The sequence below is a fragment of the Osmia lignaria genome, chromosome 13 (genome assembly GCF_051020975.1).
Source record: "Osmia lignaria lignaria isolate PbOS001 chromosome 13, iyOsmLign1, whole genome shotgun sequence".
Lineage (NCBI taxonomy): Eukaryota > Metazoa > Arthropoda > Insecta > Hymenoptera > Megachilidae > Osmia > Osmia lignaria.
Window position 1 is genome coordinate 4,855,994 of NC_135044.1, and position 27,946 is coordinate 4,883,939.

The 27,946-nt window shown below is 45.2% G+C and overlaps 1 protein-coding gene across 2 annotated transcripts in view; it reads left to right on the forward strand.

The window, feature by feature from the left end:
* The window catches only part of ush (Zinc finger protein ush), a 116,501-nt gene that overhangs the window by 29,102 nt on the left and 59,453 nt on the right, over positions 1-27,946 (forward strand). Inside the window, exon 1 of one of the 2 annotated variants that reach the window (XM_034320661.2) lies at positions 15,001-27,714. The exons of the other annotated variant lie outside the window; for it this stretch is intronic. Within the exon in view, the coding sequence (XP_034176552.1) occupies positions 27,691-27,714 (24 nt within the window). The 5' untranslated portion in view covers positions 15,001-27,690. Of the gene's footprint in view, positions 1-15,000; positions 27,715-27,946 lie in introns of those variants that run through there. 2 annotated transcript variants of the gene reach the window in all.

The following is a 27,946-nucleotide window of genomic DNA, read 5'->3' on the forward strand; positions in this document are numbered from 1 at the left end:
GAAACGACGAACACGTATGTGTCTGCCAGTGTTGACTCATCGTCACTACCGGATGCTTAGGGAAAAACCGGTATCCGCTTGGGATTAGGAGTCTTGTATTTACAATTTCCTTTACTCGAAACAGGAATTCGTTTCCTGAGTATTTGCCATGTAATCGAACGTTGCCCGGGGTCTCGTTATCGTTAGAACTTTGTCTGCCGCCGTTTCTCGGATGACGGACCATGGAGAGAGCCCGAATTTTAATACGATCTTCCGCGAATCAAACAATTCCTCTTGGACAACTGGTAATTCATCGAAAGGGTTGAGTATACGTTGAAACAGGAGAAACGCATCGATGGTTGCACGAGTTGGCGGCAATTAGAAGCGGGAGCCCCGACTGTTGGAGATTCAGCGAGCTGATCGAGTGACTGTTAGGAACGGTGAGCAATTTAATGCGATTCGCGTGCGAGCAAAGGACAAGGAACTGGTAGAGAGTCGATCTTTTAAGCAGTGTCTTCACGTGGCGGATGGGGAATCGTTTGACGAGAACCGCCGTACGAGAAAAGTTGCTCGTACAGACATCGAGTGCCAATCAAGGGAGGCGCCTGAGCGTCAGGAATTTCGCGATCGTGAACCTTCTCCTCGCGGCTGGCATAACAAGCGTGTGCTAATTGCCTTCACCTTCTTCTTACTCCGTCTCGTCCGATGATTCCACGATTTCCAACAAACGATCCCTCGCTACACCAACTCGACGATTTATCGTCGCCTATGAAAAAGGGGCGTTTAATTCCTTAATTAATGGGGCGATGCTGAAACGCTGTCTCGTTGCAACGTCACTTTCACTTGGAATTCCCTATATTTCACCTTTCACTATAAAATTTCGTGAAAATAGCTTCGTTGAAAAATTGGAAGCTATTGTTTCAAGAATTCTCCTTGTTCAAAAGGATAATTATCCGTAAATACGTGGCGTACGTTCAAACGAACTCGATTGTTCTCGGATCGTATTTGGATAAAACGAAAATGAAAGAGCCTGAAATTGGTCAATTAAAAATGATTCGTATGAAAGTGGAAAAAAATTCCATGAAAAGTTTTTACGTCCGATCGCGCATCTATGGAATGCCCAGTCGATAAAGGCTGCGATTGCAACATTATCGTCGCGTACATTACAAAATTATTTACGATCAATAATTCCTTATCTTGTACAGCGGTGGCCATTAACGGGGCCCGGTTACGACTTTACTGGCCGCAACCTATTACCGGGCTCCAACTGTAATAAGTGTTTCTCTCTACGTACGTGTGTATATTCAGATCTCGAAATGCACACGAAATGACAAAGATCGCGAGAGTCACTCTTCGAGAGTCAACTCTGACCATTAAGCGGAATTACCGCTGATAAAGCGTCGTACGCGCGATTAATCTCTGCCGAAAATAAAAGCAATCAGCCGTCCGCTTAATAATGACGAGATTATCTTTTCGAGAAAATCAGAACGAAGACGATTTTAATACAAAAATTTCGAAGCTTGGCAGAGATTATTTCAAACCGTTTCCTCGCGGATGTTGCCGATTGAAGATCGAAGATCGATCGTGAAAGCCTGCAGTTTGGGATCCAGGAAATCTGAACGCGACACACGACGATCACGGAGGCCAGAAAATGGAGGCTCGCGGGTCGTGTGCCACGTAGAATACCGCGTTATTGGCAAGAAGCATGCGATACCCGCGAAACATGCATAAATGCATAGCCGTCTCGCAGATGCACGTGGATACCGACGGAGATCCCTCGCTCCGACAACACCGAACGACCCTCTTTTTTTTCCTCCCCCCTGCGCAATCCCTGGCCCCTTCTTCCTCTCTACTCCACCCTCGAACTAGCTCGCATCAGACTTTCCCTGAATCGCGAAACCGATCGGTTCCTTCGCCATGCTGATCCATCCGTGACGGATGCAACCGGTACTCTGATGTCTCCCCAACAAAGTTCACGAAGAAGAATAATATCAACGCCATGGATCGAAATAAAAATTTCGTTCTTAATGGGTTAATCGGTATCAGATTTACCGGCCGGCCCATAATTCAGACCGTCCACGTTGACACGTGAACCAACCGCAACAAGCCGTGTCGTACACACGCCTGTCTATATCGTAATTTTATGCACTTGGTAACGATGAATATGGATTGCTATACCGTCGCACACTAGCCCGTCGATTTATGCGCTCGACCTTCTGAAGTATCGTTCACCGAATACCCAAGGGATCGAAGAAAAATGTTCGCAAGAAATCTGATACATTATCGATCGCATCATTAGCGAATCGAACGACTGAAGAATCGTGAGGAGACTGTTCGGAGAAATTTTAGCGATCGCGGGCTATTTTAATTAGATTCCCGAGAAAAGCGGAGAAATATTATTAGATGAAAGGGGGTAGATTAGACGGGTAGTATTTCACGGAGGAGAAAGAAAAGAGCAGCGTCGAGGGGAAAAAAGGGGAATAATCGCGGCGAAGGTTTTCGTGCGAGCCTACCCACATTCCTACCATCGGCTACGAATGTTGCTGGCTCGTACGAAAAAAAAAAAAATGCCCACCAGATACGGACGGGACAATCTGATTAGCGCGATCTAATTAACGCTGCTTTTAATGGCGTTCATTAGCACACGCGTCCCCTTTCTTCCCTCGCGTCGTCCACCTATGCCCTTCCTCCTAAGCCTCGATCCCCCTACTTCACCCTTACCTACCCTCTTCTTCTCCTTTACGCTAGTCGCAATCGCGTCGAACACCTATTTTCCCTTCCATCCACGCGCGTCGAACCGTGATCTCCGTAATTCGTTACAATAAGTCGGCCTGATGTTAAATTCTGAAAACGCGCCGATTAAATCGAGACTAATGTAGGTCATAATTGCTCAGGACCGAAACGACGCAGTGAATTAAGATTTTTGCGTAAAACCAACGGCTAGTCGTAGCTGGCAAACAGCCACCATTCGGATTATCGTCCACGAAATCGACTAATATCCATACAATGTCACGCACTCTCTCGTACACGGCTCTGTATTAATCATTTCCCTTTGGAGCTTATCCAAGAAAAAAAAGAAAAGAAAAAAGGCAAACGCGCGGTTCTGATCCGCGAAACCTTCACCCAGTTTCCATTTCTCGCGAATTCGCCCACACATGGTGGATATATTTGCAATGTAAAAGGAACGCGTTAGGAACGAACAGTTTTGTTACCGAGCATCCTTATCGCGTTAAGAAAAAATTCTGTAACTATGTTTAATCGCGTTCGATCATTTACATTTAATAATCGTTCAACAGCTCCAACGCGCTGGAACCGAGCGGCTAATTACTTTGCCTTTAGCCTCGTGTAACGATCGTGTTAACATTGCCGCGCGTTTAATTTCAACGGCAATTATTTCCTCTTCTTCCTCTTCATCTTTTTCATTTTTTTTTTTTTAATTTCGTCGTACGAACGAGACGATTTTGACGAACGCATTTATCATCAGCTCCTCCTCGCGATTGCGAGTAATTAAAAGAGTGACTTTCGTTTATCCCGGAACAATTATGACGAGTTATTGGCGTAGGTCGTGATCGTTCCCCCAATTTGCATTGTTCTCAACGAACGATTAAAAGATTCGGAGTATCGATGTTTTCTTATTCAATTCTTTTTCTCTTCGCGATTTTACGATCGCGGAAGGTCAACTGAGAGACAAGACAGAAGAGAGGATACATCGGGATGGCTAAAAGGAGCGAGAAAACTTATTTGTTTTCGGCGCATTTCCCTATCAGCCTGGCGCGATACGATGCTCGATACGCATTCAAAATATTCGTGAATAATCGTTTGCCGATAATTAGTACGCGGTTGCTGCCTATTAATTAAGCAGCGTCCGTAAACACAATAACATTCATGGGAAAATCTAACGAGGGGAAGCAGATTCTTTCTTTCTTTCCTCTCTTTGTTATTCGATCGAAGAAATGCGTGTCGCGTTTACCCGGGAATTTTACTGCTGTTAGAACCCCCGCAGACTGCAGACTTTCTATCGGTCGATAGTTTGATCAGGTTCTTAATCAGTATGAAGATGTATGCAAGTGCGCATATTACAACGATACGGTATCTGCCGATAAATAAGTTTTGATGGGCTACATTTCTTTCCACCCTGTTTCTTCTTTCACCAACCCGTGTATTTAGTTGGTCCAGTGTGCGCGTTAACCGACCAACCCGACCAAACTATCGGCCGATAGAAAATCTGCAGTCTGCGTGGTCTCTTACGCGTACGCGCGGAACACGGGACGGTAGCCAAGCGATTCTCTGTCCCCGTGGACGATTATACCGGTGCCGACTGATCCCCATGGATGTCTCGATTGCGTCTGGTACTTGTACCACTCCCTGTAGGTAGGTTGTAGTAGGCCTAGTAGGTAGTGCCTACTTTAGTTGTAGGTCGTACAGTCGGTATACCCGTAGCCCGGCAAACGCCGTCGCTTCCTATCTGCTACATATCTAGCAACGTGTGCCATGCCTTATCTTCGCTGCCGTTCCTAGCCGTATTCGCGCACGTGCGTACCAGTGTGTGTGTATGTGCAATATACGTTCACAATCATACCGTATAGAAGAGCGAAGAGTGGTGAACACGCGCCTACGGTAGGACGTAGAGAATCGAGGCGAACGAGTACGCGGGAAGCGTTTGTATTTGGCGGGCTTCGCATTGTATGGATATCAAACGATTGTTCATGGCCCGTGCGAGCGTACGACGTTTTACCTTGGTACACGCACCGCCAGATTTCCCTCGCCGTCCTTATATCAAACGTTACTTTTCCTTGTCCCCGTGCCGAATGAGTCGTCCCCCGTGGCTACCTTTTCCGCCTTGCGAAACTCACCGTCCACTTGGATTCCATTCTTCTACCCGGGATAGACATACGGCTATCTTTCTTTTATCATCCGTGGAACTTTCGCCGTCCCTTTCCCATTCGAGCGAGCAAGAGGGTAATCTAACTGATTAGAAGCTAGTAGAATGCGTTATTCAAGGCTCGATTAATTTGTAATTGGTAGAATCTTGGAGGTTCGAGTTATTTCATTCATCATGAAATTAACATATTCAGTGTTAATGAATTTTAGTTACGTTAAATGGGAAAGGTGATAAAATATTTCCGGATGTCTATGCGGCCAACTTCTGGTTCACGTGTCGCGCTTAGGAGAGCATTGTTGCTACCGGCTGAGTCATTGTAAGCGGTTTGAAGCTTCCGGGTTTGAGTCGTTGCCTTTTGGAACGGGGTTACACAGCCCGGGAAGGACGGTATTGTTATTTTAGCAGAAAGAAAATGAGCGCGATGGCGTCGGTGAGCTGAGTATCGGTCAACGATGGCACCCATCGGTGTTTTCACGATGGTAGACGAGACGAGGCGAGAGGAGTGGCACGTATGCGTGCGTGAAATCATGCGTGTAAAGCCTGTTAAAGCAGAAACGAGAGGAGTAGGTGGAGGCGGAGGCGGAGGTGTAGATGGAGGTTGGTTGGAGGGCCGAGGACACGATAGCGAGCAAGGGATCCGATATCTGTTCGCACGTCATTACCCCAGACTGCAGCAGCAGCAGGATCCCAACGTAGGATCGTTTCCACGAGCAACGAGGCGTCGCCGGCCGCCTTCGTAGCCGCTCGATCTGCCATGATCTATGGATCATAGCCCGTTTAATTCCGGACCGTCGCGAAAATCTATCGGCCGACCGTGCTACGTGCAAGACGCGTCGCCTGTTAGATCAATGACGCGGCGTATCTGCGGAAATCGCGACAGGTTATTGAAAATCGAAATCCAACGGGGAGGCGAAGGGTACGTTTCGAACTAAGGGTAGATCTTATTTGATAAAAAAAAAGTCTAAAGAACGATAGGGTAATGTAGGTACAGAGTTATCGATCCCTATATAATGATTTACTTTTTTCCTAAAAAAAAAAAATAAAATATATATGAGCTTCTTACATAATAAATTACGAAGTACAAAATTTAATTATAATTCCTGCTCTCTCCATGGTCCGCCGTTCGAGAATTAAGAAGCGCGTTTTATTATATTTTTCACTTTCTTAGAATAAGAGGTAATTATTGTATAGGAATCGATAAAATTAACGTAACAAGTATCAGAGATGATGAAAACTAACCGTGATGAGTTGTCATCGATGAATACGAATTATGAGATAAGGAAAAATCGTCATCGCATGATGCAGCGGTGGATTAATCACCGAATGAATCATGCGTTGGATAAACCAGTCTACCTCTTAATTGTAACAATTTTTAACCTGATTTTAGAACGATATAACCGTTCCCTCGATTTCACATCATCGAATGCTTTTATCGAGCAGTTGAAATTCATTCGTCTTCTCTCTGGTTCAAATCAACATCTGTCTATCTTGTCTTCTTCGATGATAACAGCTTACAGAGCGAGTGCTGCGTAAGGGAAGGGGGTATGATAATGAAAAAAAAAGAAAAAGAAACATTGGATAAGAGAGACAGAGACATGGGAGAGAGAATTCACGATGATCGTGGCGATGTCTGGTCCGGGCAACGAGAGACCCAGGGCCGGCAACAATAATCGTTCCTCGTATCGGCCGTGCACGCCCGTTATCGCGGTTATCACCGCGTCCGGTCTCTATCGGCTATCTATGCAAATCGCAGCTAATTATATTTAATTAGATTCGACCACGGCGCTCCCACCGATTGCCTCCTCCCACTCCGCTTCTGCTAGCTTCCACCGTGTGCGTTTCGCGTACGGATATATGTTAGCCGTAACCCCGTAACACGCGCTTGCGAACATGCGTTTTCAGCTTTTCGAAACAGCCTGAACTTCGGGACATTAATTTGCCGAAACATTATCTATAATCGTAGCCGAGAAAGAAATTCCTGTCCAAAGTTTTCTCTAATCTCTAATTAAATGTATCTTAGAATTCGTTATAATTCGTTTATACAAAATTTCCATCATTCTTGGAAGATTTGTGTTTTCATAGAGACGTCCCATAGTGGTGACATCGATGACCCGTGTTTATATGTACGTAGTTGACCATCTGCTCTCGAATTGTCCTCTACCATCTCTTTTTCTTCTTCGATTCAAGCAACGATCGCTTAACGAGTATTCCTCGTGATCCTTCCCTGTACAGACCTACCTGTTGGCTGGCCCGAAGGTGGAAGGTTGCCTGCAACCGACCTCCCCCTTCGTTCTGACCTTCGAGCAAGTTTGATCGAACTCTGACCCCTGTGGATCCGTGGACGGATCTATCCAACGGCAACGATCCGACGACGAATCTGTAACGTTCCCGTTCACGTTCTCTCGTGAGGATGAGCCACGTGCAATTAACGGTAGCCATTTTAATTAGGAGATTTCCTTTCTTTTTTTTTCCCCTCCTCCCCGCGGCTTCGACTATGCAAATCGACAAGGGCCCGTTAATCGACGGAGCACAGATCGAGCATGGATTTCAGCGGAGCCTCGAAAAAGAGCCGTGCCTGTGTTATTTTTTTTTTTTTTTTTTTTTTATCCCTCGACCAGTCGTTTGGAATTTGTTAATTCCTTGATGCCCGTCGACGCTTTATCGGATGTTCGTGAATAAATTTCCCCGCTGATCTGATAACGTTGCTCTCTCTCTCTCTCTCTCTTCTGTTGCTGGCAGATAGAACGGTGTCCCGATTATAAATTTAATAGCGCGTTCGAATCGGGGTTCGCTCGCTACATTTTTCTACGCTTATTTTCATCCGGTGAAATATGGCGAAGAAGCGCGTTCGTACTGAGTGAAAAATAAATATCAATTCATTGTCCAATTAAAGTTTCCTCTGTTTTAATCGTAGATAATTTCAGGCGCTGATAATTGCAATCGTCGTATCGGTGCTCAACGATCTTTTTTTTTTTTTTTTCTTTTCTTCCTTCCTCAAGTACAGACGGTCGAATGAAAATGTCGATACACACGTTCGCGTGAGAATGCGTGCACACCGTGAATGAGATCCGCGTGTCCGTCGTGTAAGAGTCGCATTAGTTATCTGGATGGTATGAAGGTGGTTCGAGGACGATAGGGGAGGAATGCAACCGTTGCTTTATCGACGAAGCGTGGGTTTCGGAGTGCCGTCCTCTTGGCCCCGTAGAATGCAGGTGCTTTATCTCTCCGCGGCTACGTAGAAAAGGAAAAGAAAAGGACGATCCGAAGGATTACTCTAAATAAACTTCTGTCGAGACGCGTTTCAACCGTATTTAACGATGATACCAGAACCGAATCGGTGGGGGAAAGGAAAGCTGGATGTGATTTTATATTTCACCGTTCCCGCAGACCACTTTGCTCGAACAATTATCTCCCCTGTAAATCTTAGATTTCTTAATCTCAGAGTCTGAAAGGATCCTCGGAAGCAGCCATCGAGATGGAAACTTTTACCTCCAGAACGGATATTTGAATATTTCAGTATTCAATGTTATTTTATGTCTTATAAAAAGCCTTTAAATTGGAGGTTTCTTTTATCTTCTTCCTCATTTTTTTTTTGCTCGTTAACATTTGAACGTTGCAAAAACGGTCGTTCACCTGAGGAACAGGGAAGAAAAGCAACAGCAGCAGCAGCAACAGCAGGTGAAGAGCGAGAGAAGGGTTTAACGAGGCAGGCGCTCAGCCAATGGCACTAATGACGCTAATTAATTGCACCAAAGACGGCGACCAAGCATTATGTACTTCTCACGGAAACACGCGAAACTTCGAGGAAGTTTTGTTAAGCTGCTGTTGTTGCTGTTCTACCGACGTATGCTCGTTACGCCAATTTAAAAAGAGATCGTTCAGTTTCGAACGCGGTTATTAACGCAGTCGTTTTCTATCGTCAGCTGTCTCGATGCTCGACGAGAAAGTAACAGGAACGAGGCCGTTGACAATTTGCTAATTGACGAGTTAAATTGATAAACGTTATGAAAAAGAAAAGGAAAGAAATTATCGTAGCATTCAATCTGATAAATTTATATCAACTTCCAAACGAAGGATGATGATTTTTTCGTTGCTACCAAAAATCTGATCGTTTGATCGATAAAATCTGTTTATCTAAAACACACAGGGTGTGTCGTCGGACATGAACGCGTGTAAAAGACAGTAGAAATCATGACCAACGCGAATGTCTATCCAGGCTGGACGAGATAAGAGGTCGGAGGTCGAGGTTCGATAAGGTTGCCCGCATTTTTCCTCTTTCCACCGCTCCTTCTTTCCGTCTTCTTCGGAAATCAATCAATCTGATGACTTAACTCGTATAAAAATAACGCGTCGATGATCATTCACTGGAATTCTATCTTATTATAAGACAGTTCTAACGTAATTTTCCCTAGGGAATTCTACCATGTTCGCTAGTGCGCGCGCCGATTTCACTAGTTTCCTCATAGAAAATCACCGTGCATCTCTGGTAACCGAGTTTGTCGCTGAACAAAAGCCGTAGGAAGAATGGGCCACCTGTGTTCGCTCCGTCTTGTCATCAATGGCTAGCTTTACGATTCGATCTCGCGGCCGATACCGAGCGGTGTTGTACGCGTGCCGATCGAGCCGATTGGAAATTCGATAAAGCGTCGATCGGTGCCGAGATTTTTCTTCGCTTCGAGATCTCCGATCCCTAATGGATCCCGAAATTGATTAGAAGTTTGAATTTTGTAAACGATCGATCCGAGCGTCGATCCGACGCAGCGTTCAGGGAATAGGGCAGAGATAAGCGACGCGACGCCCGTTATCGCTGCGTTATGCAGCTTCGAAACGCGAGATGAATATTCACCCGGTGGCGTTGGATCGGTATCCTTCTTCTTCTCGCCTATACATTTCCACGATATTGTAGAATGTGAAGTGTGTAGCTTACTGGACGCGTTCTTCTTTTCCCTTCGCCAAGATTCCAGCCCGGGGTTTGCTGGATGACGAAGAAGAGGAAGGGTGGCTGGCTATCGGAAAGCCTCGGTCCAGCCAATGCCACGCCGCCTTTATCGTTTTACAACAGAAAGGCGGGCATCAGTCAACCGGTATCTCCTCACGGTTGATTTCCCGTGGCCGCGGTGGAACCGACCTAACTCTCTTCCTCTTTCCCTTCCTCTTCTTTCGCCCTCGGCATCCCTCTAGTCCGGACTTTGCTCTTTTCCACACCGGCACCCTTTCTTCTTCTCCTTCCCTCTATCTTTCTCTCTCTCTTTCTCTCTCATTTCACCACCCTCCGGGCGCCACTGCTGCTCCAGCAGGAGGTGTAGCTTTGGAGGTGGAGCAGATAGCGGGAACGTAGCGGTAGTTATGAAAACATATGAAATATATTCAATCTGGAGCGACGCGATAACACCAGCACGGACCACCAACCGACCACCTCTCTTTTCCCTTGGTTCGACCCTTCCAGATACTCGGTGCAGTTACCAGGCCAGGTGTTTGTGTGTATATACGTAGGGGATGGACGTTTGTAAGGGTGGCGCGTTACTGCAGCCACCGGAGGCTGCGCGCGGGATACTTGGCCCTCTTCTCAGACGATCCTCGGGGGATTACAATAGAAATCGCGATAAGCGTCGTTTAAATCAATGATTTTCCTTTCTTTATATTTTCTCTTTTTTTTTATTTTCGTCCATCGGAAACGATCGATACGATTGCGATACATTGCGTTTCTTGGTGCAACGGAAGATACCGAGAAGATCCAAGGTCGTGGTGCAAAAACAGCGCGATAAATCGAACGATATCTGTGTTAGCTCGCGCGTCACTGCGAAAAGGATTCTAATCGTTCCTCGGCGAGATCTGAAATATATCGTCGAACGTGCTCGCATGGAAGCGAGAAATAGTCGGTCGATGAATCATCGGCGAACAGTTCTTTCTCCGTCAAGTTCCCTTACGATAATGCGCCCCGTCGGGGAGGAATGAAATTTTATTTCCCTCCCGTAGATATCGTAATCACCGGCAATTGCTACCTCCCATCGCGGATATTTCATGGTTTCATGGTGCGCCAAGGAAATTCCGTGAAAATCAAACGATTCTTTTGTTGGTGCCACGCTCGCCAGTCAGCTTTCCATCCTTTCGATAAGTTTTATCACGAACGCTAGTGAACCTCCGTTGCCGGATTCCACGATCTTTGCAGATCTTGTTTTTTTTTGTTTTTCATTTCTATGAATTTATTTATTCATTTTACACTCGTCATTTTTGCGACAGGGTCAGGCTGTAATTTCACTTGTAATTACAGTTGGCGCAATCAAGGAGAAGCGAAGTTAAAAGCAAAATATGCATAATATCTCGCTTTTTGTTTATCACAAAATCGCAACTGCAAATTAGCTGTAACTAAGTATGTTAGTACTGCTTTGAAATTGATAATTATCGTTGAAACACGGATCGCAACTCGAAAAGCAAAAAATTGTCTATTAAGAAATTCACAGTTTTATTTTTCCCCGGTAAACGACAAGTGTTCGACGGTTGTTTAAAAGTCGTACGATGAGGAAAGATAAAAAACAGGTGGCACGTTAGAAGGCGACGCATTGAAGCGAAGTTTTATCAACGTTAACCGCGATTAGTGAAAATACACCGTTCCTGCACTCGAGATACTGAAAAAGCCACTCGGTCGTTATATTGTAATTATCTCGGAAATTTCTAATCGCTGCCGATTATTTGTCTCGATAGGTACTTTACAAGCATTCGTAGGGTACAGTTCGCAACCCCTTCGAACCCTTTTCTTCCCGTTTCACGTGTACTCGCCTACGAGCTTGGCTAACCGATAAAAGAACCTTCGCTTCGCTCTTAATCGTTATGCAAAACAGAAGGCCCGTACGTGGAAAAACTGCTGGCATAATTTACTCGATCGATCGTAGGTACGATCGGGAAAGGTGATCCAGCAATGTGTCGCGGGCGCAATCTTTCTTCCTCTTTTTCTTTTCTCTCGTTCACGTTCGAGAGTCGTGAAACGGCGCGAAAATACGAGTCGGTCAGGCGAACTGGAGCGAGCTGAGAACGGACGAGACGATAAGAAAGTCGCACGCCCGTTATCGCTTATCCTTATTTCCAGCGCGAGAAACTATCTGCAATGCGCGTGATATTTATCATCGCACGCTATCTGACTTCGATGAAACGCGACGTGCTTCCGACAGTCGCCTTTAGTCGTTCGCTTGTAATTACAATATGGCCATCACGCGACCGAAGGAGATCGCTTTTTCTGTTAGGCGTTTGATTAACAATTCCTCCTCTCTCGCCTTTTTTTTATTGAGAAACTATTCCGACGATATTTCTTTAAGAAAAGTAAAATTTGGTATTAGCAATCTGTTGGCGCGGTTCGAATCGGAGAAATTCGACGGCGATGGTTTCGCGGTAAGTTCGTGAAATGGCGCGAAAATACGAGTCCGGGTCTCGGGCGAAGTGGAACGTGCCGGAATGGATGCGACGGAATATACGTACGCTACGGGGCGAAGCAAACCGGCGCGGCGATAAGAGCGGTGGCGAGTCGTTATCACGATCGCCGCGCGGCCACGTCGCGCGATAACGATAACAAACTCGCCCCGTCTTTCTCTCTCTCTCTCTCTCTCTCTCTCTTCGTCGATCTCTCTTTCTCTTCCTCGGTTCGCTTACACGTACGTGCATATTATGTGCTCGTCGAGGACGAGAGAGGTGACTCTCGTTGCACTTGCGTAGCTGCCTTTGCCGATCGGCAAAACACGCGTCAAGATGCACGAACGAACATCCAGTCCCATTTAAGTGTGATAGACAAAATATTGAAATACAGTGAGTGTATTAATAAATGAAATTTTACAAGGAATAGTAAATTTTCAGCGCCAGTCTGGTAGAAATGAATAAAGAAGCGGATAGGAAAGAGGGTTGGGGATGCGGAGGGTAGGTCGGTTTCGTGGCGGTATTCGCGGCGGTGATTTGGCGGGATGGCAGATCGCGATAACTCGGCTAAGTAAGATCGAGGTGTCGGCGAAGGAGGGTGGATTGCCAGGAGCATGAACGACCCCCTCCTACCGCGCCGTCACGTCGATCCACGCTTTAGGGGATGCCAGGCACGCGACTACCGCCCCATTGCACCGCGTTAGTTTTCACCCTCTGCCGCATCGTTTTTCGACCCCCGACCAACCAGCCAACCCTTTACACTTTGGCCGTTAGCCATCGAAGTAGCAACCGAGAGACCAATATCCCTTTTTGGAGCGAAACTCCGTTGTTAAACGACTGATAGGGATTTTTTATGACTTCTTAACAGAAAAACTAGATTTATCAATTTAGACAATTCTTTGCAAGTCGATCACAGTGGTCACTGTGAGTGTTTATATAGAATAAAATCAGAGATCGGTGGTGTCCTTGAGGAATGGTCACAGAAACTATTTCCCAACTCTGTTAAAGTAACTGTTACTGCAAATCAATCGCTTCGCTCTAGTATGTCAGCCACGAAGCGAATGGAAGTCACCTCATCCTGGAAGATTTTTTGGCAACGGGCCTCCTTCTCGCAAATCCTCCTTACACACTCGTGTTACGCGGAGAGTATGAATCAAAAGCGATGAAATTTAGTTAGAAAGAGCAGATAACATCGTTACATTTACGATTCGATTATTACGGTGATCGAGGTAGACCTTTGCGAGAAATTTTCCACGCGGTCGATTGTGTTTTGCCTCCTGTTCCTTATGATAATTTATTCTTTCGATTAATGCCTGTTACATTTTATTTGACTCGGGCTATTTTTAGAAATTCCCAAACGTTTTATACGGAATTCATTGAAGCTGTTCCCTTGGCCGATTCAATGGTGGTAGGAGATCGTTATTCTTAGCAAAAGGAACTGTAACACGATTAAATATTCTTCCTCAATTAAGATTAGAACGGTATAGAACAGATGAATCTAAAAGTAATGCTAAAATATACAGATGGCCGTGATAAATCGCTAGTGGATCGTACCGCGTATCTCACATTTTCAATCTCGCATCACGATCTCCGGTAAATAAATAAATAAATAAATAAATAAATAAAGATAAAGAGCCCTGGGAACCTGAGTTTCCGCCGCAACGAATTAAGATACCGCTTCTGCGATACGGATAAGAAGTACTTTACGTACTTTCATCGGGAACACAGGTTCATTTATAGAATCGTCTTTGTAATTAGTTCCAAAAATAGATTAAAACACTTTATTTCTTACACGTACGAATTGCCAATTTATTCGTCCGATGAAAACGATATAACACGAAGAATATAATTAACTAAGCGTAATGACACGAAAAAGCTTAGGTTAATTAATAATGGAGATATTAATCTTCACAGGATCATGGTCTTAAATTACTTAAGGAAATGGCGTTTTTGTTTTTTTTTTCGATCAAACTACAGATGATTTTCAAGAATCATTCAAAATACAAGAGAGATTTATCTTTCACAGATGATATCGATCGACAATGCAGATCCTACCGCGACGGTTCGATATCGATCTTCGATTCGATTAACCGGAGATAACGGAGGAAACACGGTCTATAATCTGACGGAACAAGTGGACGATAAGCGTGGCCGTTTCTCTTCCTTTCTCCCTCTTTATCGAATCCGTGAATTACATTATGATAATCGTGGTCCCATTAACATATTAATATAATTCAAGTTATACAGCGGCGCGTGTAAAAGTGCGATGCGATAATATTCATTTCGTTCGACCCATTTCTGTGCGGCACGCATTAATCACGCTGTGATGAGGTAACGAAATTACCTTTTCTTCGCTTCCTCCCCCGCCTCGTTCCGCTCCCAGCACAATTTTCCTCGAGGGAAACCAGCGTCTTCGTTCTCAGAATTGTTCCGCTCGATCCACTTGCATCGCTCTCTGCGATCGCCTTTTTTCTTTTTTGTTTTTTGTTTTCTTTTTTTCTATCGGGATTCGAGTCGCAATACGAAAATTTTTATAGAGGAATTAACAAGTAGAAAATCTCGATGATTCGCGAGGTGAACGGAGGAAAGATTCATTGCGAGTTTCATACAGGAACATCAAGAAGGAGTCGGTACTATAAATTGTCGGTGCACGTTGTCCCAAAGAATATCAGATACACTGGTGGTAATATATTTCTCGGTCCAGTTGCGGACGATATTTTTTTTTTTTTTTTTTTTCTTTCACCTAACGCATCGGTCGATCTAAAGCCGGATTTTTCGTGCACTCGTTAAATTCGATTTTAAGCAAAATGATTGGAGGCGAGCGTGACAAAACAAAGAGGTGAAAAAAAATAGAGGGTTAGGGTGAATCGTGGTCGCGATTAATAAATCGCACGAGCAGCCCGTAACTCTCTCCGAAAGATATACCTAACTCGAAATAGTTGCCATGGCTTAATCCAGCGTCGATCGGCCAGTGTCACACGGTGCGGCGCGTCCCGACGCCTAAGCTTTGCGAGCCGTGTCACCGATTACACCGTTCGTCGGACAGGCTCGTGTTTCCCCCCCGTTATTTGCATCCGTTCTGATAGATAAGCCCAGTCCAATTGAATTCTAAAAAATAACACCTTGTTTCTCGTTTCGAAAATCGAGCTGTGAAATTTCAGAATCTTTTCTCGGAAATCTAATCTCTTGAAATTTGTTTCTCCCGAATGGCATGGTTCAAAGAAGTTTCAAAAATAAAAATTACGAAATGTAGATCGTTTATTTTTGAAAAATTATACATAATTCAGAATTTCGAATTAACAAGGGTCCATCGTCCAAGGGTAAATATTCAATAAACCTACTGTAGATTATATAGAATACTGTTTTGTTAGAGATATCGCCTCGTGTAACAACGGCTGTTCGACTCACACCTGTTGCCGCACGCCAACGCGACGGCAAAGCGGCACGGACTTCGGTACGCGGCAATCGATTATTTAGCAACAAGCCGCAGAAATTGGAAGGTTAATTTCGCCCGCTTGTTTATGCTCGTCCGCAATTTGATTGCTCCCCCCTTTTATCCCCCTCGATCATTCCACCTCTTTCCATCCCTCTCACGCCGCGCGGACAAGCCTATAATCGAAGCGATTTCGAGCGGCTATCAAGAATACTTACATTTACAGGATGAAAATTTCAATTTATCAAAGATTTACAAGAAAAGGTATTAATAAGGAGTAGATATTCTTCGACCGGTTGATCGATTAAGCCGATATAATCGAAAGAACGTAGCAAATATTTGAATACTCTCGAGCAGATATCCAACCGTTTCACGCGGTTTACCTTTCCTCTTCTGTGTTTTTTTTTTCTTCCCGGTGCGTTACCTTCGTTCACTCGCGATCGTGACGATAGATACCCGCTCCTCGCCGATGTACATACACTTGTTAATCGTGGCCGTAATTTAATTGAATAACGAGATATAAGAAACGTGAATGAAGTTGGACACTTGGATTTAAATAATCGAGCGACAACCGATTGATCGATTATACGGTCGATGAAAAGCGAACGGATCGAGGTGCGTGCTTAACACGTTCGCGAGATAATTCTAGGTTCTATTTAACACGCTCGAAATTTTCGTGAATAATAATCGAGGCTTTGTTCGAAATAAATCGATCGAGAGATCGAACGAATACGGCCCTGACATTCCCCGCGGCCGCGGTGCGGGCCACGTATCGGAAAGCCATGGGAAAGAAAGAATCCGCAGGAAAGTCATCGGACGCGATGGGACCGTACGATATCGCGGACCTCGCATAAAACTCGGCTATCTTGGCAATCTGATGCCGCACGAACCAGTTTTCGGTTAGGGCGAGAAGGATCCTCCGCGGATCCTCTGCAGGAACCGTCTTTCGACGATCCCTCCTCTAGCATTCGCTTTTATCCGCCTCGGATCCTCTTCGTCTCGTTCCGTTCCGTTCCACTCTCGTCGCGGGCCCTGAGAAAAGAGAAATACTCGCCGTTGGATCGATAGCGGCCCGATCGATACCAGAGGAGAAAGCGAATCGTGCGCGTTCCTCGCCTCTCGAAAGTCGAACGTGCTTAATTGAAAGCAAAAAGAAAGAAAGAAAAAAAAAAAAAAGCTGGGAAAAGAAGGGGAAAATTCCCGCTTTTCCTGCTATTTTCACTCGTTTCTCCGGATTTCGATCGCGAAGAAATATTCGTGATTATTGATGAATGGGAAAAAAAATAATATCAAATAGTTTATTCTTCATCCTCCTAGCCCAAAAAGGCATTCGTAACTCAATACGTGAATGTAAAATGAATATAAAGAAATTTTTTAGTCTTTGCCAGTCAGTCAATTCAAAGCCTCGAGATAGAGAAAGTTCAATTAAACATTTCTTTTCATTTTTATTATCACCGTGCTTCCCAAAACCAACAGTGATTTTTAAACCGTAAGAAGTAACATGTATTGTATATTGAACGCGATCATAAGCGAAGAGAATATCTGACGAATGACGAAACAGATATAGAACGTAGATAATACGGTGGAGAAGAAACAGGACCTGGTCTTTTTCCATCAGGCTAGCCAGCAGTGATGACCGATGGACGAGGCCGATGTGGATAACGTGGTTATCGAGTGATCTGGGGGCGTTCAAGTGTTATCATCCGCGTGATAAGGTTCGACTGGAGCGATACAAGCGCGGACCAATCTCATCTGACCCAGGCTCGGTCAATTTATCTGTATCATCCTCGTAATCGCGAATGGGAACGTGTCTTCGGCTTGTGTACTCGCATTGTGCTCGTCGAAGGCTAATTAATGGTTATTACTTAGCAATCGGTAGAATTGAATAGAAACTAAAAGCTAAAGGGTTAAGCATCGAGGGATAAAGATAGGAAGGGTGTAGGTGGCGGGAAAAGCGATAGATAGGAAAGAGTTGGGAAGAGAGGGGGAGGGCAGACTGAGGAGAAAAGGAGCGCAACAACTGTCGTAAAGCTTATCGGTATCGTCGCGAACGACGCGTGGAAACGAGCCGTTTCGACACGACCGATTTTTTTCATTCTGCCTTCCTACGCCACGTCGCCCAGGAAGCAATCGTTTTCTACCGATACACTAACGACGTTTCCGTGATTCGTACACGGTTCCGTTCCGTGCCTCGTAAATATTTCGCTGATCTCTTCCTGTTCCTCGGAGCATCGCAAAATTTTCTCCTACAAGGGTAAGAAAAATCGTCACCGCCCGAATGGCGGAGATTAAAATCGGAGTCGCGAGGCGAAACTCGATAGGAATTGCAAAAAGGATCCCGGTCACACGGCGATCAGGATCGAATTTCTTGTCGATCCGGACGAAAAAGTTGTCGCTTATTTTTATCGGGACCCGAAATCCACCGAGTCCAGCCGCACAATCCCCCGTTCGCGATCTTCTTATTTCCGTTTTGCAAAGTAACGCATGCACCGGTGCGTGCTTTGGTCGCTGCACACGTCCGAATCGCTTCACCCGTCACCCGTTACGACCGACACGGCGAAACGGCACTGGATTTGACAATGTGTCGCGTTGGAATGCAATTTCGTAAGTGCGAACACGCCCCGTCGGGGGTCGAGCGTTTATTTTCGTCGCCGATAACGGACGATGAAAAATACGCGCCACGCCGATCCCCGATAAGATCCGAGACCGAGCAACTCTCGAGACCGGACAAATTATTCCGTTCGCTGGAGAATGTTAACCTGTTAACCCGTTCACGGGACAAGGACGAGTTGACGCCAGCCAACTAATGATCGATTCAACGCAGGATATTTAGACTTTAATTATACGATTAGAGATTGATGGTGAACGGTTTGATTTATTTTTCGATCCTGTACAATTTTCTATTATAATTCTCAAAGGATCACTACGGTGATCGAATCTTCATTGTTTCGTTTCATCTTTCTTTCTCAGTCCGTGTTCGTACAGGTCGTGCGGCAGCGTAGGCAGTAGTTAGTAGGTAGTAGGCTGTGTATGTAGATAGAATCTCGACAGTGCTGACCATCGAAGCAAATCGATTAATTGGGAAGGAACGCGGCTGCTCGATCGCCACGCTCTGACGTTTAAAAGCCAGCTCGACCGTGTTTACAGTTTCAAATACATGACGCGAACGAAAACGAAGAAAGAAGCTGATGAATACGCGAATTAAATCGGCTAACGATCCATTTCGGTCGTATATTCAATCCAAAATTATATCATCCTTTGACAGGACAGCCTGTATACCGAGGAGGGGCTCTGTGCCAAAGCGTTTAGAACTAGAAGGTTTCTCTGAAAATTAACACGTTGAACGCCATAGGGATCGCGCCTAAATAATTAAAAGAAAACAATAGGGAAATATTATTTTAAGTAATATTGCTATGATATAAATAATGTAAAACGGCAAATAGAGAGCTTGAAATTTGAAAATTAATTATTACTATTCTTAGTAATTAGAGGTTTAATGCCCAGTTTCACTGCGGCGTACAACGTTTTCCAGATGGTCCTCTTCCATTCGACCTTTCCTCCGAGCGTACCCATTCGTTTTCTAAGGAGAAAAGCTCCGGCAAGCGGTGGTTATCGTTATCCCGTTCACCGTATCGCCTCGTTCGCATTGTCTCTCGGTATTACCTAATAATAACATACTCGGAGATATCGGTGCTTTCCGCGTATCTCCGCTTCGCTGGTCGCGTTCGCGCTTCACAATATGTCCGATCTCGTAGATAGTCGTAGAAACGCGAGCGCGGATCGGTCGTCGTAAGTGGCGGGCTCCGTTGTCGTTCCCATTGTCTACGTCGACTCGATTGTTTCCATTCACGGTCCCGTTAACGGTGCGTATCCTCTTCCACGGCGCAGCAACGTTTTCCTAATTGCACCGACTGCCATGCCGTGTACGATCGTTGCGCTCTTTTTCTCATTCGACCTAACGCGAGTCAGGCATTCGAGAAGGGGAGATACTTAAAGGGGTCAAAGAGGACTAATTCAATCCCTACCCTAAGAAACCGAAGGAACCTCGAAGACATATTTACGCTTGTTCTTCCCACGGGGTATCATCAGTTTTCCGCATCTATTTAAGTAATACATGATTAATAGATAGATAGAGGCGTTGCGCCGAGTCACCGGTTTCCCTCCAGCTGTCGGGAAACGGACGAAGATTAATTTCCTTGTTCATGCTTCGAGATGTTAAATATCACGATCGAATCAAGCTTCCTGAAAGCGGCGGTGTCCCATGGAGTCTCCTTTCCCTTAGGTGTCCATGGGGAAAATGACAAAATCGCAAAGAGGGCTCGAGGTTAAGTTCGTCATCGTCTCGGGATCCGATTAATGGTCACGATCGTTTGCGGAAAATTAAATAAAACTCGATCGGAGCAGAGAGAAGGCTGACGTCCTTCGTGACCAATAGATCTGATTAACGTGTCGGAGGCAGAGAAATGGATATGAAATCATATTCCGCTGCTGTCTCCCGTGTGAGATAGAGCCTCTCTCTCTCTCTCTCTCTTATTCCCTCTTCGTTCACTTTAGGACAGAGAGAGACGGACAGAGAAAGCTGTATTACCATCGATAGAGGATATATCGAGGACGGCGTGGCCACGTCAATCGATAGCGACCGTTCGATATCTCGAACCGGGTGAGCACCCGGGGGCGAGACCCCACCTCCTCCGCCGCGTACTTCCATCCGCGCATAATCATCGGCAATAAATCTCGGGTTGCATAAGTGTAACGAGAGATACGGGATCGCAACGCACACAGCCTGAAGCGTTACTGTTCCAGGCCTCGCCTGGTTCTCGCTTCGCCTGGGCTACTCCATCCTAGGACCCATCGAAAGCCTTTGCTTCCATCATCAAACTAACTTCTTCGTACAATACAATCGTCGTTACGATTATTTAATATTATTTATTATAATTTAATGATCGAGCTTTTGGAATGGGATTCTTATTACGATGCATCGATGCAGATTTTCATTTTTCATTTTTTTGTTTTGTTTCTTGTTTCGCGAAGATGGATCGTTATGGTTGCCAGGGTGTGCACAGCAGTGTTACCGAGTATCGCGTTTTTAATTGTACCAGTTAATTTTATGCCGGTTAATACCGGACGAGCATAGATATCGAACACTCGTTATCTTCCGGATCTCGATTGACGTGGCAGCTACGTCCTCGATATATACGTATCTTGCACCGATGTTATCGCTGCTAGTGCTCGTTCTATCGTACGACGACCGCAAACAAAATACCAACACTTTTCCCCCGTTGCCAATCGAAGCAATCTTTCCCTGATAATTAATCGATCGCGTCAGCTGTTATTTAACCGAGACGGTAATTACGTTTTATCGTCGTTAATGGGTTAACTCTTCTTCCCAATTATCCTCCCGTTAAATCATCACCGAACGATTTAAATGACGATTTTTCTTTTCTCGAATCGTTTCGCGTCTCGCGAACGTACGCTTTGATCGATGTATGATTATCGATCATTGTTTATCTGGAACGGAGACGTTCGATGGAAAATTGGTTGCGTAACGCGATCGTGCGAGCCTTTTTCAAACGATCTTAAATCGAACGATCATTATCGATGTTAATCACTATTCCTTGTACTTTTTCGTCGTTAGTTTCTCCTATAAATAGAAATGGATAACTTGTTGAATCAACGATACTCTTTTTCCATTGCCTCTTAATTTATCTTATCGTTAATTAACGGTAGAGGTAGGATTGATATACGAAGCGAAGGGGTTTGAATCGAATAATTTCATTTTACTTTCATTCAAATTATACATATAAGAGACATCGCGTTAAAGAAAATGAACGTTTAATAAACTTGATGAATTACGTTACCATTTGTCTTACTAGGCAAGGCAGTTTCTTCGCCTCTGAAGGATCTGACTCGGGCATCGAGTTACTGCAAAAACAACTCAATCGAACTTATCACCATTAGCATAGAAACGTATACACGTATATATCCCGCACATAATTTCAACACGTTCAAATTCCCCAGACCGAAGGAATGCCTTCCTGACGTGGCTAAGTCTTAGATCGTGCAGGATCTCTCCTAACGATCGTCCGATTTTTCATACGATACCGTGGCGTGGCTATCGTTAACGAGTATCTCTCTTAATGTTTCCGTACCCTTACACAATGTTTCATTACCCTTCTTCTTTCCTTTCATTTTTCTCCCCTCTGGCTGCTTCATTTTTTCTTTTTCTCTTCCTCTTTCATTTGTATCCGTCTTTCTTTACCTTTGCCACCTCTCGCTCCATTTCTCGATCCCTCGAAGCGTTTCGAGCCGGGACGAAGCGTTTATCGTGGCGGCCGATCGCGGAACGGCACCTCGCGATAATTGTGAAATATTAATAATAAGGAGGAAACGGGTGCCGGGTATGGCAGAAACGTGTGGCCGTTTTAAGCTACGTTTATACAGAACCACGAGTGTCCTCTGTGAATTCGATGGAAACGGAGCTTTACAGGACATATTATTGGCATCTGCTTTTTCGACGGAACAGGGAGAGAGAGCAGGGCGAAACGTGACGTCGTCGATCGTCGTTAGCTCAGTGTCTCGTTTATTTTCCAAAGGATCGGACGAACGGTTCGCTAATAGTATCGTTATGTAAATTCGTCGACGCCGCCATCGATTCCGACCGGGCTCTGATCCGATCGCGTAAATCAATCTGAGAACGGGCCGGGCGTGCAGATGAATGTCGGAAAATTAGAGGGCTCGTCCTGAACGGGGTTGATTGAATAGCGAGGAGGAAAGAAAATTGCGCTCGATAGCAGGTGATCGATCACCCATCCACGTGGGAGATTTCTTTTTTTTTTTAGACATCTTAGGGTGATCCGTTCCCTTTGAAACAATTATTATTTCTTCATATTCGTATACAACCAGGATGCGTTTAATATAAAAAAGAAAGTAAAGGAACGTCGTTCGATAATAAAAGCACGAGGTACAATAACCGGCCTGCCTTTTGGTCGAATCGCGTTTCGCGTGACTCTGACTGCCGGAGAAGCTCCGGTTGCGTACACGCGTGCGTCTCTGTTGAATAATGTAGCCGAGAGCTTTATCAGCATAACCTCGAACGAGAGGCAGCCGTAGCGAGGTAGCGCGAGCGCGGATACTTGGCTCATTCGCAAAAGATCGCCGAAAGATTAGGTATATCCTCGTCCCCGTTCGACTTATCGGATCGTCGCTTGGTTCACCGCAGATTTTCTCTCTCTCTCTCTCTCTCTCTCATCCATTCGATTCGTCTATCGAGCTACAGATAGTCGCTTGTTTATCCGACTCGGTTACTCGCTTCGAACTATTTTCCGATTCAAAGCGGAATTTCCTTAGCGATGAACTTGAATCTAGATTTTTCCTCCGTTTCGTGCCGTTTAGGGCAAAGATTTTCTTTTTTTTTTTTTTTTACATCCCTCTTTCGTTCATAATAAAGAGTAGCGTGCATGAAATGCCGGGAGATCGGCCTAGGTTTCTTAATCCCGTCGAAAGTGGCGCGTTTCCAGCGATTAACATCATCGTAATAAGCGATGATATCGTATAAATTTCTACACGGGTCGCTGATAATTTTACTCGGTTAAAAAAAAAAAGAGAAAGAAAATTGTGCTCGCGTTTTCTTTCACCTTTTCCTCTCGCGATTCGAATAATTTCTCCGGCTAGGGTGGCGGACGATTTTTCCTTTTTTTTTTTTTCTTTCTCTTCCTCGACGAAGCCACTAAGCCGACAGGAAACGAAGCGGGTGATAGTCGACGAGCGGCGACGCCATTGCAGTGAGATAAAACGACGATAGGGAGATCGATGAAGGCGATAGTGGAAGTTATTACCGGATAGAGGAAGCGGCCAGGACAAAGACGGAAACGGTTAGAAAAGAGAAACACGGTGAGGCGACTCGATGCCTAGCGGAGGGAACGGAGGAGCGTTGAATCGCGAGGAGGAACCGCGACGAAGCGTCGCACGGGGGAGGGCAACAACGGACTGTAGTGAAATAGAGAGGGAAAAAGGAACGAGAGTGTTCTCGGTGCTCGCACGAAGCACGATAAGCAAAAATAGTTATCAAGAAATGGAAATGACTGATAAAGGCGGCCGGCTCGCCAGGGTTGGAACGTTTTTAATATCGCGTTAAGGCGGGATCACAACGACCGGCGAGGAATTCACAGGGTGATGCATCGCGTAATGACACGCGACATTTCACGGTACTCTGGACGAATTAATTAGTTATCGACGCGCGAGACAAGGAGGAATTTCAATTTAGCGCTGATTTAAAACCCATAAGTTATGAAATCTTCGTGAAAAACTAGCTTTCGAATTGATTTTGTTTGATTTGGATTTGAAAATGCGCGTCGATGCGCGCGCTTGAGTAAGTGTCAACTGCGCATGCGCGGTATCGATCTCGTTTGGAATCGATCCGTGGCGGGAATTTGAAATTGAAGTTTAAACGTTTGCGCTCCGTGTTTGAATCTTTCGTTCTCTCTAATAAATTATTCGACGATAATTATCGAGGAATAATCTATAAAACTTAAAATGAAACTTTGCTTTATTCCAAAATATAAGTTACATGAGTGAAACTAATTTCGTAGGAGAACAGCGATTAGTTTTCCTCATTTGGAAATGGGGATCTATTTGGATCTATCGCTAGTCGTAATTGCAAGACGTTGATCTCGTTCGCGAAAAAGAATCGATCGTCACCGGGGATCTAGACGGTTTTGCGGTTTATCGTCGCTGCTCGTCGCGAGGAAGCTGGCAGCCATTTGCATAATGGCGTTCGTGTGAGATTGTTACGACGGGCTGTTCGCCTAAGTATGCAAATTTCGATGCCGTTTAACGGCTGAATTACTGTCGATTAAGTGGCAGATCCGACGAAATCATCCTGTAAAAGTTGGAACGCTCTCTCGCGGTGCTGATGGATATTGCCGGGAACCGCTATCGAGTACAAATTTCTGCATCGAAATTCACTTTGCGGAACGGTTTTCGGCTTTTGCACAAGAAGTTCGTCAAACTCGCGTGATAATATTAAGACTTTTCAATGGTCGAAGGGTTTTCGTGCGAAGCTGAAATTCGTGAACGTTTGCAATTAGTCAAATGCAACATAAAGAAAAGGATTCTACCTTTTTACGATTGTTACGTTCAGTTCGAAAGGGTTGAAATTGTTTGATCTCTCCTCGAGTATATTCACAGATACGACTTAAGTTTAATTCGAGACTTCTGTAACAGGATACACGAACATTCGTAGACTCTCGTCTAATTGAGATAATTCTTGGAACAGAGAATTGACCGTCGAGGCCTGATGAAGTTAGCCCAAAATTCTCTATCTGTCTTTAGGCGTTCGTAGATTTCGATCTTCCCCGAGGATTCTTGTAATGGGACACGTACGTATGAATGTAGGGGTTAATCAAATTGAGCAGCCGAGATGATTCTTGGAACAGAAAATTGAACGTCGAGGTCCGATGAAGGTAGCCCGAGAGATCCGTCCGATAGAAGCATTTAGGAATCCTGTATTTGCCTTTAAACGGTCGACAGATTAAAATCGGATCGATTCCTTAAAAACGTGTTAACTTTCTAATTTCTTGTAGATCTTTCCTGTCTTTTCTACTTCTGACAGATTGTTCGAATTATCAAGATTATCTTTGTTCCTTTTTCTTTTTTTTAAATCAAAGCTGATGGATTTAATTTTTGATCCCGGGGAATTGCAAGGTAAAAACTTGCAGAACCTGGAACAATTCTTTATTCGATCGCTGGGTAGACAAAGAAACTTGTTTACGATCAAGCCTACCCTGTCGACGGACGATCCGAGTCATTGTGGCTTTCTGAAAGGCCGAACACGACGGTTAAGTCCAACTGTTTTGACACTCGTCCATCTTGGCTCCAGCCTCCTGCACACCGCTCTTTCTTCTTCTTCTTCTTCATCTTCTTCTTCGTCTTCTCCGGCCTCTGAATTCCATGCCGGGTTATATCGGAATATCTATGGACTCGTCTGGACCACTTTTCGCTTAATCGTCTCCTACTCTTCTGCTCTGGTGCCGCCTGTACGGCTACCTAGAACATCTGTGCTCGGTGTTGCTTCGCGTTCGAGCTGAACTTGTCCTAATTGATTTGCAACGTGCTGGAAAAATTATTTAATAAATTGAAAAAAAAAAAAAAATTTATACGATAAATTTGAAAAATCTACGAATTGAAAATTTGTTCGAATCATCCGGCGTTATCGTCTAAGGAACTGTTGGAAATTTCGAAGGGTGAGCACAGATGAAAATCTTGTTGCTTCGAAGCGATTGCGATGCTTGAAGGATATTGAACGATTACGGTGACGCACGCGAGCGTACAAAGGTCGTCTCGCAAATAGTTTTAATCTTCGGACGATCAGTCGCGTCTGATTAAACGCTGTCTCGTTCGAAAGTACAAAGATTCGTTTTGTCTGTTTGGTCGGTAGTTTTCGGCCGTCTGAAAGACAGTGGCTCCTTTGTATCGTTGTATATCGCGCCTACGCTCTTATCATTTATGAGAGTGTCGAATCGTACACTGTACCGATGAAACTTTCCTTTCTCAACCTTCCTGTACCACTCTGTACCATTTCATTTCATTTTATTCGGAGAATCATCAAGCACTCGATTTACTGGAAATCGTCTGCTTATCGATTGAATGGTTACATCGCTCCGTAGAGAGTATGAAATAAATAATTAATGGCGCGGAAGATGGAGCATTCCGGGTGAATCTGGGTTAGCAAGATGAGCCGAGTGTCCACGAGCGGTCAGGAAGGTGCGACAACCGGGTGTACAGAAGCTGGAAGGGTCGCGCGCGGTAGTCATTGCCGTGGCACGTTTGCGACGAGTCTCGCGGAGTCTGAGACTGCTATCTTGTGACATTGAGGCGGCGGTATCTGTGCCAGCAAGTCTCACCGGCAGAACCTGCTGCGACCGAGATATGCCTCTCTCTCGACCGGCACAACTTTGCGCCGTTTTGACGTGCGCCAGATAACTAACATCCTCCTGCGTCTCTCTTCGCGGAGACGAGAGGTAGAAAAGCGTAGTCGAGGGACCACGGTCCAGGGTGTATGTATCTCGGAAAAGGAAATCGCGGTTCGAAACTGTGGCCAATGTACTCGCGATTTCTTCAACTTCGCCAATGGTATCGATATTAAATATCCAAAGAAAAAAAAAAACCAACTGGGGTTACGAGTGAAAGATACGTAAGTGCAAAGTCGAATGAACCATAGTTACCCGAATAATCGGACAAATTTCTTTTTGCAATCGGTACTTTCGGAGACAAAGGCTCGATCAGATCGGCCTCGATCGGCGGTGCAATTTGCCATCGTTGGCAAAGCCGACACCGTTTCTCCGATCATCGATCCGTCCGAACGATCGTCGCCAGGTTTATCCGCGATTTTCAGCTCGATTCGCGCGGGGGCCTCGCCTCGCCGCTTCGGCAGCAACGCGTATAAAGCGATGCGCCAGCAGTCGTTTGACGACGTCTATGAATTATTCATGGACGGCGTTTCCTCATACAGCTCGAATGCTCTTCTGAGAACGTGGCAGGACACAGGAAAGCCTGGATAACCATCTATTCCCCTGCCCTATCTCTGTTTCACCTCCTTCCACTCTTCTCCGTCACTCTTAACGATCCCTCGTCCTCCTCGTTCATCCGTTGCACTTCATCTCGCTCGGATCCGCGTGACTCGGGCCGCGCTATCAAAGCACGCTAGATGGCTCGTCACGATGCGTCAGTGCGTCAGATAAAGTCAGCCACCGATCCGACGCGACGTATCCTCGTCATTCTCATTGTGTCAGGACTCGTGTCGCCGCGACCACGCCGACGATGCTGTCCCATATCGGAGTTTCTTCTTTTACGAAAATCGATCCGATCCGATCCGTTTTCGATCACTCGCGTTTTCGATACACCGATTCCCATGGTCCGTCGCGTCGTCGAGAGGAAGTTGAAGCGTACCGGTCGAATTTGAAGATCGACTGTATCGGAGCAGGTGTACGAAGACCGTATGCACGCGCCTACGATAGACAAAGTACGTTTCGCGATTATCTGCTCGTTTGAACGACGCTAGTGTGCATGGGTTCATCGAGGGACACCGCGTGTCCCACCTACACTTTTTTTTTCCGTATTACGTTCGCGTATACCGTGTGTCTCGTAGAAATCAACTCCGTAACGTAATTATTAAAAAGAAGCTGGAAAACTAGAACACCCGTAGCACCAAAGATCACTGCTGTGAATCCTTTATCTCTCAGTCAACTGACTCA